General features: G+C 37.4%; 1 protein-coding gene across 1 annotated transcript; it reads right to left on the bottom strand.

The window, feature by feature from the left end:
- Window positions 1-9,542: 9,542 nt before the first annotated feature.
- ZNF770 (zinc finger protein 770) lies at window positions 9,543-11,651 on the bottom strand (the record flags this gene model as incomplete). The annotated part of the gene is made up of 1 exon (XM_080707588.1): window positions 9,543-11,651. One exon carries the CDS (start codon window positions 11,649-11,651, stop codon window positions 9,543-9,545), a length of 2,109 nt encoding a protein of 702 aa, XP_080563714.1.
- Window positions 11,652-13,791: the final 2,140 nt, after the last annotated feature.

Raw genomic sequence — 13,791 nt, 5'->3', positions numbered from 1 at the left:
GGATCTTCTCAACCTAGGTTGGTGATTACCCCTATGCTGATCAGTCTAGAATGAGTAACCTGGTTAATACACAATGAGAGAGAGATGATCTTGCAGCTGCAACCAACAATGACCACTGCAATAGCCACGGAGAAAGCAACTCCCAGGGGACAACTTGAACAGCACAGGGACTTTCTTTTTCGGCAGAGGGAAGAAACCAGTGAACAGGGCAAAGTAAGATAGCAGAAAGAAAGAAGGGACTGTTAAGTCCCTGGAGGGGGGGCCAGGAAGAAAGTGAAGTTATACATCTGAAGAGGACGTGTACCTCTTGGCATCTTGGCCAGGTCAAGCATCACGACCTTTGAAGCTGGTTTTAGACTCCTGACTCCCCAGCATCTCCCATGAGTCAGGGCTGAGCTTCTGAACTGCAAGGTGGGAGGGTGACATCTGCCCTCCAACCTGCCCTCCAACATGTGTTGCAGCCTTGTCCTAAGTCTGCCCAAATTGTCTGACTCTGTTTCCTACCCCAAGTAGAGTGGCCAGATGCCCTCCTTCACCTCTAAGAAAAGAGAGCAATTTTTTCTATCAAAGTTAAAAGGTCACATAGAATTGGCAGGCTTACACTTCGTAGCTATAGCTTAGCTCTCCATTTTGTAACTTGTGTACACAAGTCATTATGTTCCACTCTTGGATGTACTGATTTTATGTTTCTCCTTTTATAAAATCAAGTAAGGAGTAAGTTAATATATATGCAACCGTGATGTTAATGATTACTAACTTCTTTGTAAATTAAGTATATTTATGTTTCATAAGTATCACCTAAAATACAAAACTTAAGAGGACAGTCTACCAAGCTGGTGTTTTCTAAACAACAACAAAAATTGTAAATAGTATCAGACTTTTTTAAAGCAAAGATAGAGGTCTTCAAACACCTAGCATTCCAAACCATGTCATTCTGATTAAAAATTGAACATAAATCACACACACACACACACACACACACACACACACACACATATGTGTGTGTGTGTATATATATATAGTCAGTCAACTTTATTTATTTTTACGGGTCTGGGGGTGGAACCCAGGGGCATTCCACCTCTGAGCTACACCTCCTGCCCTATTTTTTATTCTTTTTTTTTTTTTTTTTTGGTGGTACTGGGGTTCCTGGAAGCCCTTCTACCTCCGGGCTACACTCCCAGACCTATTTTTACATTTTTATTTGGAAACAGGGTCTCCTAAGCCAGCGCGGGCGGCTGGCTTCGAACCTGCATGATCTTCCTGTCTCTGCCTCCCAAGCGCGGGAATTACAAGCGTGCGCCACCACGCCCGGCTTATTCTTTATTTTGAAACCGGGTCTCACTGAGTTGCAGAGGACCTCACTAAGTAGCTGAGGCTGTCCATGAACCGCGATCCTCCAGTCTCAGCCTCCTGATGCTGGGATTGCAAGCGTGCGCCACCACGCCCGGCTGCAGTCAACTTTAAATGGGGATTTGTTTATATCATCAAATATTGTCAAAATGTTTATACAGACTAGATTTTTTTGTTCCTAATTGTTTTGGTTTGCATTTTTAATAATTTTTAATTATTATGTGTTAATTTTTTTAACAAAAGTACAACTTCTAGCAGAATAAGTTAAACAGTGCCTTGTTTTGTTTCAGTACTGGGGATTATACTCAGAGGCATTCTACCTCTAAGCTACACCCTCAGCCCTATTTTTATTTTGAAACAGGGTCTAAAATTTGGAGGGCCACACTAAGTAATTGAGGCTGGATGGGAACCTGTCTCAGACTCAGAAGAATTGAGATTACAAGGGTGTGTCACAACACCCAGTTTTTAAATTTTTTATTTATTATTTTTGTGTGTATGGCACTGGGATTGAACTCAGTAGCATCTTTAACTGAGTTATAGCCCCAGCTCCATTTTATTTTTTATTTTGAAACAGTCTAAGTTGAAGAGGACCTCACTAAGCTAAGGCTAACCACAAACCTTTGATTCTCCTGTCTCAGCCTTCCAAATACTGGGATTATAAGCATACGCCACCACACCTGATTCAGTGTTTTAAGATGATAGCCATCACCTGAAAAACAAATAGGCTATAATATTGACCCTTATTCATTAACAAGATTGGTGAAACTAATTTATTGGGTGCTCAACACCTAGGACTTAGAGATCAGGAAATAAAAGAGTAAAAGAAAAAACAACCAAGATTTTGGCCCAGGTCAAATAAGACCCAACGATGATGGAATTCCTGAGGGCTCTGTAATTCTGGTAAGTCAACTCCCTCCCCACCCAGCCCCACCCCAAATAAGGACAGTTGCAAAGATTATAGAGACTAAGAGCCACTAGTGCATATTCTATAAAAATGAGGGTCACTGAAGAGGGAAAGATCCCTAATGCTTCAAGAGAAGCAATGTGGTCAACAAGACCATAACCCATCTTGGCAGATGGCACAACAGGTAGAGGAAAAGCCTCACAAAGTCCCTAACAATAACCCTCAGGAGCCCTGACTAAACAGTAAAATAATTTAATCAAAAAATATATTGGCCCCACATAGGGCTACCTACTTGGCCTTAAATACCCAACAGGAAAGACTAACCAGAAATAAGTGTGAGTGTGCTATTCTGGAATAAAAAGAACCATACTCAAAGATATTTAAAAGACCACCCACATAATTTAACTAGGTATCTTTGACTTTGGCTCCCCCTTATAATCTACATTATAATTTACAATTGTGCTTCTGGTTTTACATCCACAGAAGAAATAATATGGTACTGATGTCCAAAACTTGAGTCTTTATAAAATGCTACAAAACCAAACCTGTCCCTCTTCAGGTTTTGGAGGCCCAGGACCATTGGACATCTAAAGAAACAGATGTATGATTTACAGATGGTTCTGTTAAATACATAAAAACAAAAGACAGATAGTTGTGGATAACCCTTATAAAAGCAAATTAGTACTAATGGACAGGGTATTAGTAGTAAATATAATAAGCTGTATGCTATGTTCTTTGTTTTTTAAATGTAGAGTGAATCTGGGAATGGTGGCACATTCTTATAATCCCAGTACTTGGGAGGCTGAGACAGGAGGATCACAGGTTCCCAGCCAGCCTCAGCTACTTTGTGAGGACCTCCACAACTTAGTGAGATAGTGTTTCAAAATAAAGAATAAAAAAATAAGGCTGAGGGTTTATCTCAGAGTTAGAATGTCCATGGGTTCAATCCTTAGTACATTAAAAAAAGAATGATTTCTATTATTATCAGTACAAATTTGTCAACTATCCTAAAAATGACAGAAGAAATAGCTAAACAATTAGAACGTCAGGTGACATGGGAAAATAGATTGACTCTACAAGGGTTAACAACCCTAGTAAATGAACTTGCTGAAAATTCAGAAGTAATCTTTTCACTAATCTAATGGAAAAATGGTTCAGTAAATGAAGGGAATAATGACATCTGTCCTGACATCCGCTATCAGAATGATGATTTTGGTAGGATACTGTATAATCCCTTGTATATGAGGATTAGTGCAAAGACTTATAGAGACAGCCATCACTGAACAGCCTCTGCCCCCTGCCATGATAACCTTTATCTACTTTCAGACTCAGAGCATGAAAATCAGTTCATGTTAACTGAATTCAAAGAATAAAAGTATATATTAAAAGAAGAGGAAATTACAAGAAAGGAATGCAATCTTTTCTCTCGAAGTTACAAGATCACATAGAAACTGGCAGGCTTCCATTTTGTAACTTTGGCTTAGGTATTCATTTTGTAACTTCACTCCCGGATGTACTGATTTCAAGTGTCTCCTTTTGTGAAACCTGCCCAAGGAGCCGGGTGTCGTGGCGGACATTTGTAATCCCAGTACTTGGGAGGGTGAGACAGGAGGATTGCAGGTTTGTGGCCAGCCTCAGCTACTTAGTGAGGCCCTCTGCAATTTAGTGAGACCCTGTTTCCAAAAATATAGAATAAAAAATAGGGCTGGGGTGTAGCTCAGAGGTAGAATGCCCCTGGGCTCAATCCTCAGCACCAAAAAAAAACACAACAACAACAACAACAAAAAAAAACACTAAACAAAACAAACAAACAAACAAAAACAACAAAATCTTCCCAGGGCAAATCAGCCAACCTTTTTAGTCTTACTCCAGCCAATGGGGGATGGCACAGTGGCCTATGTGTGCAGGGATAAAAGATTGTGGACTACCCACATGGTGTGCTTGCTACATCTTTCTGCACAGAAGTAAATTGTCTTGCTGAGTTACTTTTGGTTTCATGAAATCTTTCTTTTCTTTTCTTTTCTTTTCTTTTCTTTTCTTTTCTTTCTTTCTTTCTTCTTTCTTTTCTTCCTTTTAAAAATCCATTTCCAACACCACCACCACTAACTTCCCAAGGTCAACTCCACTGCCCAGCCTTCTCTCTCTACCCATGTCCCACCTGAGCCATATTGTACAATCATTTAAACAGGTGGGTGTAGTGACACACACTTGTAAATCTCAGTACTTGGGAGGCTGAGACAGGAGGATCACAGGTTCAAGGACAGCCTCAGCAACTAGTGAGACTCTTTATCGACCTAGTGAGACCTTGTTTCAAAATAAATATATAAGAATAAAATTAGGGCCGGTGGTGTAGTTCAGAGGTAGAATCCCCAGGACTCAGGCAAAACACCCCTGGGTTAAATCCCCAGTACTACAAAGAACAAACAAATAAAGTTTGTTATTGCTACTTCACTCATTTTGTTCTTTTACACATTCAATATACATTTGAGGAGCCAATGTTTGCCATGCTATAAGTCCTCTAAAACATAATAAAGATATATTCCATTGCTTTCCAGAACCATGTAGTAGTTCATCCCAATGCTTCTCAAAGTGTAGTTTCATGACAAGAACAGCTAATCTTTGTAAACACAAATTCTTGGGCCCAAACTCAAATACTAAATGAAAAACTTAGGGGGTATAATGGAGATATTTATATCCATATCCAGATAAATACATACATACATACATGTGTGTGTGTGTGTGTGTGTGTGTGTGTGTGTGTGTGTGTTTGGGGGGTGGTTATCGGGGATGGAACCCAGGCACATTCTACCTCTGACCTACATCCCCCAACCCTATTTTTTAGTCTTTATTTTTGAAACAGGGTCTCACAGAGTTGCAAAGGGCCTCACTAAGTAGCTGAGGCTGTCTGTGAATCGCGATTCTTCAGGTCTATGCCTCCCGAATGCTCAGATTACAAGTGTGCGCCACCATCCCCGGCTTTAGCAATATGCTTTTAACAAGCCCAATGCACACTAAAGTTCGAAACTACTAGTGTCTACCGAGAGAGCAACAGTGACAAGAGCTGTTTGAGTTTGGATATGGGCTGTCCCCCAAAGGCCTGTGTGTGAAAGGCTTGGTCCCACTTGGCACTATTGGAAGTTGGTGAAAATCTTGAGGTGGGTGGGGCCTCGTGGGAGGTTTCAGCTCACTGGGTTGTGGCTTTGAAACCCGGGACTGGGTTGTGGGATTGTGGGATGTGGGCTTCTTGATCTTTTTACTTCCCTGTTGTCCCAACTGAGCAGCTTCCTGCATCATGGTGCTCTGCACCACAATGTTCTGCCTTGTCACGCCCCAAAGCAACGGGCCTACTGACCATGGTCTGAAACTGCTAAACCTCTGGGATAAAATAAACCTCTCCTCTTTTTAAGTTGATTATCTCACATATTTTGTTACAATAATAGAAAACTAACACAAGAGTTATGACAAAGAGTAGTGAAAGCAAAGGGAATGAAGCGCCTGGATAACTCAGAAAGGCTCCCAGGGGAAATGGTATTTTACACTCAAACCTTAAACGATATGTGTCAATGTAGATTCAGAAGATTATTCCACTTAATACCACCATTGTGTCACTTTTCTTTTCATTTCTTTCCTCATTTTTCTTTGTGCTAACAGAATTCCAGTACTTAAAGTAGCCTTGAAATCCTAAGCTCTTCCAACTGGCAATAGAAGTTGCAACAAGATAGGGATTAACTGTTCTCTCCCTGCAGCTTCAACAGCAGATACCATTCGGCATCAAAAGACAGCCCTTACAAATGTTATTTCTAACAAATGATTCTTGTAACATACCCAGACTCCAAAGTCCATTGCTTTGTCCTAAAAATATCTGTAATTATAATGGGCTGTCTTATATAACATGTACATTGAAATCTGTCTTTTCTGCAAGTGTTAAACATGTTCTTTCTCATAAATGTGGAAGAAAAAAAAAACCCTGAATTAGATAACCTTAGCTTCTTTTAAAAGAAGATGTGAGTCTATGTTTAACTTAAAACAAGGTAGACAAGAGGCAAAACAAATAATAATAATATATATTGAAGAAACTAATTCTATATTTCCTTCACACAAATTGGGAGAGGAAGACCTAAGAGAAGGATGAATAAATGGGTAAATAGATTATATGGCATGTACTTGAGTTTATACTTTTCTAGGAGATAAGGAGCTATTAAATAAGTTAACATGGAAGTAAATTATTAAATATACATATAAGTTTAGAGAAGGTGGATTTGGAACGGGCTCACAAAAATTGACAATCAACTAGGACCTTTTTCCAATATTTATATGATTTTTCCTTTAAAAAATAAAAAGTACAAACTGTGTAACTTGAAACTTTATTTTTAAAATATTCTGAAATTTGAGTTTTCCAAGAATCTTAGCCACCATCTACTTCCCAGCAAAACATACATTTTAATCTTAAAAGTACAGGCCTTATTGCAGTACAAAATGAGAAACAATAATTCTACTAACTCAGCTAATCAAACTTCTTCAGTAAATAATCATGCTACAGCCCAGAATCACCCAACTAAAAAATTCTATTTCTTTAAAGATAATTATAAAGGTTCCCCCCCAGAAAACCAAAGTAATTGATTCAATGACACTAACAATTCTAGCATGCAGCAAACCATCATTTAACATGTTTAGTCTTAACATGGATGTAGAGTTTATTTTCATTCCTATTAGGTTCCCATAAGAAGCTTGCAATGATAATAAAGGTAAATAAGTATTTTGTTACAGGTACTTCAAATAGCACTACAGTACATCTTTGACAAAATTTTTACAATATCCCAACTTTCAATATGAAACAGCTTAAAAGTCATGGGGGAAAAAAAGAGTATATGAGTATCACTTAGGCAAATAAAGTCTAATGGTCACACAAGCACAACACTCAGAACTTTCCCTGTTTAGGTCGGGAAAGGAGTATACAAGACATTTCCAGCAAATAAAATTATATAAACAGCTTGAGAAAATGCCAAAACCCATAATTTTAGACATATTAAGAAAGAAAGAAATCTCTTGAACTTTTATTCTTGGAAAATATGAACTAGTTATTTGTTGCTTTTATGTAATAGATGTGTTCATAAATTCTGTAAACTATATCTGGTCTGCATGGGAGAAACAGATCTTAAATATGAGAAATCATTCATTAAAGCATGTAATTCTCCTCTGCTATAGCAGGCACATTTGTACATCATTGGGTGTTTTACCCATATTTAATCTCTGTAAATTAAACTTGTTACTTAAAATTTACTATGGTAAACGTAAGCAGACAACCCACTCCACCCCACAAAAACAGCTCATAGAATATGATGCAAAGCTTAGAATTGTTCATTTTAGCCACATTCTCAATAGAGGGCTTTTCACTTTATTTAATTGTACTAAGATAAATACTCACCTGTTCTTTTCACCTTAGAAACACAATGGTTAATTTCTTTTGTTGCTAGAAAATGTGATTTTTGATTTTTATAAATAATGGCAAATATGAAGGAAATTTATGATGAAGAAATAAAATCTCTCATAGGTTAGGATTAAATGAAATTATTCCTCAAATCGTGACAATTCTGTTTAGAACACTGATACCTTCAACACTATAAGCATGCTACTCCTAAACAGGGATAACCTTACTAATTAAAATAACAAAGATCAAAGTAACTCTCTTTAGCATTAGTGTCTTGCAAAAACATAAAAACAGAACTAGATATACTCATTGCCATTTGATCAAACTTAACAAAGGCTTTTTAAATAGAGCCACTCAAGAGGCATTAAAATAGTTTTACTAAAGAAAATGTAAATCTCATGGAAATAAAGTTCTCTAGTGAGATCTTATCTATGACTATTGCTGTCTACCATTAACAAGCAAACAGATGAAATGCATTTATTCCTCTGAAAAGATCAAACTGCATATATATTATATATATAAAAAAAGAAACGGTACTTGGAAAATATTCCTGGCAGGTAAATAATGGTGTGTATGTGGGTGCATCCTAGCCTCTCTCCTACTTTTAAGGTTTTTGGGGTAAGACAATAGCTGTGTGGATAAAAAGAATCCTCAACACCCAAGGGAAACTACCATGTTGCCCTAACAATAGTTTTGAAAATACCAATCAAAACAATGCTGCAGAGCTGAGCATGGGAGCACACGCTTGTAATCCCAGTATTTGGGAGGCTGAGACAGGAGGATCGCGGTTCACAGCCAGCCTCAGCTACTTAATGAGGCCTCCACAACTTAGTGAGACGCTGTTTCAAAATAAAGAATAAAAAATACAGCTGGGGGTGTAGATCGGAGGCAGAATGCCCCTGGGTTCCACTCCCAGTACTGCAAAAAAAAAAAAAGAAAGAAAATAATGCCACAATTTTCCCTTTTTACCTCTATATTTGAACTTACTGGAAAAAAAATTTTTGCAATAAAACTTGAACTACAGACAAAATTATGCTCTCATGTAAAGATAAATGAAACTTAGGGGCACGATTTGCCACAGCCAAAAGGCAATTTTTGCTTCTCAGACTTGAATATTTAAAGGCGATGACCTAGCCGGGCATGGTGGTGCACGCTTGCAATCCCAGCATTCGGGGGGCTGAGACCGGAGGATCGCGGTTCGCAGACAGCCTCAGCTACTTAGTGAGGCCCTCTGCAACTTAGTGAGACTTGGTTTCAAAATAAAGAATAAAAAATAGGCAGGGGGTGTAGCTTAGGGGTCAAATGCCCCTGGGTTCCATCCCCAGACCTACCAAAAAAAAAATAAATAAATAAAAATAAAGATGACCTACCTCAAGGAATAATTCCTTTTAATAATGAGGTCAGCTGGGCATGGTGGCGCATGCTTGTAATCCCAGTACTTGGGAGTCTGAGACAGCAGGATAGCAGATTCCTGGCCAGCCTCAGCAACCTATTGAGGCCATTTCAAAATCAAAAATTATTTGGATTGAGGATGTCATTGAGAAGTAGAATGTCCCTGGATTCAATACCTAGTACCATGGGAAAAAAACAGTGGACAAATTGTATATTATGGATGTTGTAACTTCCAATATAGCTGAAGTATGCTTATAATATTAAAATAAATGCTTACTTTATGGCATCACGTTTTTCCTTCTAAAAAATTGATTGTTCCTAAAACACTGTTACTTTTCTTTGTATCTTACCCTTTACACTATGTAGGACAAGACTGCCTCTGAAACAATTCAGTCTAATACAGGCCTTCTGATAAAGTGTTTTAAATGATTAAGGACTATCAGAGACAAGTGTTGGTGGTTCTGACAGTTACATAACAGAATCCAAGACTACTTTCTCTTGTGGTCGTTCTTTAAAGTGAGTAAGTTGATGTCTTTTCCAGTGAGGGGCCTGTCTGAATGTTTTGCCACAAACTGAGCATTCAAATGGTTTCTGCCCTGCATGAATTAGATAGTGTCTTTCCAGTTTAGATGGAGATCGGAAACTTTTACAACAAACACTGCATGGGTAAAGGAGGCCATCATTTCTCTCAGGATACCCTGAATAATTAAAACACGGATGGCTCTGCCCTGATCCCAAAAATGCATTGGAGATGTAGGGCTGCCTGTTGCTACAGTCGCCACCAAGAATAAAATTTTCTGATTCTGCCTTAATTCCTAATTCGGATATTTGATTTGACTCTGAAACCTCATATTTTTGAAAACCAAGAGCCTGACATTGTTGGGAAGGATTATAGTTAACATTATCACCTGGATGCATAAAAAGTGGGTTCACATTTCCAAAATCTACTTGAAAAAGAGACCCATAAGGACTCTTTTCAATATGAGTTAGTTCATGCCTTTTTAAGTGAGCTGACTGTCTAAAACATTTCCCACAAATATGACAGCCAAAAGGCCTCTGCCCAGTATGGATTAAATAGTGCCTTTGTAGCTTGGATATAGAAGGAAATGCTTTCTCACACTTATCACAAGGAAACATCTTCTGACCAGTATATATGTTTTCACTTGGAACTGGAAACTCATACTCAAGTACATCAAGGTTATTAAAGAATTCCTCACTTGATGAACCATAGATTGACAAATCTGTGTTATTCACTGAACTATCCATAGTTAACATGCTTTCTGTCGTAAAGACATCTTTCAAATTTTGCCCCATATTTTGGCTCTGGAATTGCTTTTGCCAAGAAAACGGTAAAGACAGAGTTTTCTTCTTTTTATTACCAACTGCCTTATATGTTCTGCGTTTGCCAAGAGAGCTCTTAGGTGTTCTCTGGGTTTGTTCAGAATTCTGCTCAGAAGAAATAAGAGCACGCTTTTTCAAGATACGCTTTTTAAATGTTTTTTTCTCTGATCGAAAGTTACCTAATTTTTTACTCCTAGCACGTTTAAGCTTGGCCAAGATTTTTTTAACAATGGTTTTATAGTTGTAGCTTCTTTTGAACCTTCTTGGAATTTTGCCACCTCTGGCACGAAAACACTTGTGTCCATTGAGAACCTGCTCTGATTCAAAACATTTTTCACACTTTGAACACTGAAAAGGGACAATATAAACAGAGTGGACATCGACTGGATTATTCTCCTCAGATTCACCCACATCACCATTTTCAAAACCACCCTGCTTTGAATTTAATATATTAGGCAGGGGGCATGATTCTGGACTCTTTGCCCTCCGAAAGAGAGACTGAAAAGCCTTACTCCTAGTATGGATTTGTTTATGCTTCAGAAGTTTGCTTTGAACCTTAAATCCTTTTTGACAAAAACAACATTGAAAAGGTCTTTCTTCTGTATGTGTGAGTTGGTGGATTTTTAAGTGAGTTGACTGTCGGAAAGATTTAGTGCACAGGACGCATTTAAATGGCCTCTGACCAGTGTGAATAAGTACATGCCTCTCAAGTTTTGATTGTGACGGAAATATCTTGCCACAGATTGTACACGCATGAATGCTCTTTCTTCTCTTCGTAGTGCTGTGTGTGGGATCAGACTCAGAGCACGGGTGTAAGGCCCATCTCTCCTCTGTGGAAAAAGTGTCATATACTCCATACACTGGCTTTTCTTGCTTGGCCTCCAGCAATCTTCTGACCTGCTTAACGTCACTCTGATAGGTTTCATTGTGAAGTTGCTGGTGCTTCACAAAGGTCTTCAGATTTTTAAAGTGGCGCTGACAAATACTACATTTAAATGGCAGATTATGAGTTAGTTGATGCCTCTCTAGATGAACTAGTTGTCTAAAGGTTTTATGACACACATCACATTCAAATGGCTTTTGACCAGTATGAATGAGATAATGCCTAGATAATTTTGATGGTGTTTCAAAGTGCTTGAAGCAAATATTGCAAATATATGGCCTGTTTCTAGGTAGTTTATTGGCTTCCTCACACTGCTCAATCTGTAGCATTTCTAAATTATTTTCAGCCATCATATTCTTCAGTGATACACTCTGACAAGCTCCGCAGTGTTCTTAAACTCCACAGGTGTCTAAAAATTAAAAAAAGTTAATTTTAAAATTTAAAAATTCTTTTTTCAAATGAAAATAACCTGTCTTGTTTAGATAAAGATATTAGGGTAAAAGAAAATCTGAACTTTTCTTTGTTTACAAGTAAACTAAAAGCCATTTTATAAAAATTCTTTACAATCACAAAACTATTTTCACACAAAGATATGTTGAATTTTTAGAAGAAATATTTAAAAATCTATAAAATTTTAAGCTATTTTTTGACTTGAGACACTACATCAAAAGGGAACTGAATTTCTTTAATGTAAAATAGATCTTCTAATTTCAATTTTCCCATTTCATTAAGTAGATCTGTCCATATTTTGCTGCTTTGCTATTTTTTCAAATAATTGGGCTAGTAAGGTAAATAAAGTGTATAAGAATTCCAATATAACACTAAAAACAAGATATATTTTATTCAATTATTGCACATATTATAGATATGCTCTGATTATGGAATGTTTCACTTAGCAAAGTTACATTTCTCAGCCATTTCTTATTTAGATCAACCAGCACAACATGGACAACTAAAAGAAAATTCCAAAAGACCTGGGTTTAGTCCTAGATTTGTTACTATATGATCTTGGAGGCAGAAAGAAAGAAAAACAGATTCCTCACCTGTAAAATGGGAAAATGTCTCCTTGGACTGCCTACCACTCCAAGCTGCAGTGCGAATCAACGAAGATAATGCATGTGAATGTGCTGGAAAACCGTGAAGCAATATATGAATATAAGGTATTATTAAGTTCAGTCCTGACCAGAGTACAAACTTTACTTCATATTTTTAGGGTTTCTAAGTACAAGATTTACACTTCTATTTCTTCTTCCTACGTTGTTGTGAACTTATTCTTAAATAAAACAAGTACAGAAACATTAGGCTGACAAATTGCATAAACATATACTTATGTATGAGTAAGTGAACCACTGGGTGTGGTTCACTTGTTAGGCAACATAATAAAGATAAAAATGGCCGGGCATGGTGGCGCACGCTTGTAATCCCCGCGCTTGGGAGGCAGAGAAAGGAGGATCACACAAATTCGAAGCCAGCCACGTGTGCTGGCTTAGGAGACCCTGTTTTCAAATAAAAATGTAAAAAAAAAAAAAATAGGTCTGGGAGTGTAGCCCGGAGGTAGAAGGGCTTCCAGGAACCCCAGTACCACCAAAAAAAAAAAAAAAAAGAGAGAGAGAGAGAGAGATAAAAATGTCTTCCATGTACATATACAAAAGTTTATCAGGTATTTTCACAACCATGTTAAGCACTATCTTCTACTCTTTTATTAGAGAAGCCACTTTTCTTGCCTATCTCCTCCTTAAACATAGTAGTCAGAGATTAAAAAATAAATAAATAAAAGCTATGCTGGCTCTCTCATTTTATCTTCTAGTTGAAATCATAGAGTTGATAATTCTACCAGAAACTCAAGATTTGTCAGCTGATTTGGCAAAGAGCCAACATATATGCTGTTTACTACCTTCTTCTAGGAGTTACCTCAAATATAAAAATCAAATTTACCCACTGAGATTTTCTTTAGCAATCTGAATTTAGAAACAGAAAAAAAATTGAGTAAATATTTTTCTACTAGTTGCTTTATCACCATGCTTTTCAAACTTCAGGTCACTACTCATACATAATTGAACTGTGAACTCAACTTAGCAGATCTTGATCAGCATTTTGTTTAATAGAGTAGGAAGTGCCAAAATACATATCATATAGCAAGGAAAGCTATTTTTAATATACTTCTTCATACAACTCTAGACCAAGAAACCTAAAATAAATCAATCACCTAATTCAAAGTGGCCATGTATTAGTGTGATAAAGATCAGGGTCCACTGAGTTAGGAAAGTATCAGTGCTCATCACTTGACCCATATTGCCCCGAAATATTTATCAGAAAAAAAAAAATCACATAACTAGAGGTCAAAGAGAAAATGCTACCAAATATATGCAAAATAAAAAATAACTATAAGCCACTTTATTAACTTATAAAACCCATCACATAACCTAACAGCAACCAGTAACCTTAACAATCTGCTGCTGGTGCTATGAATATGCATTATCATTACAATGAGCT

This window comes from Muscardinus avellanarius (assembly GCF_963383645.1).
Source record: "Muscardinus avellanarius genome assembly, chromosome: 12".
NCBI lineage: Eukaryota > Metazoa > Chordata > Mammalia > Rodentia > Gliridae > Muscardinus > Muscardinus avellanarius.
The sequence above is the reverse complement of the archived record's forward strand: the minus strand, read 5'-3'. Positions and strand labels throughout refer to the sequence as shown.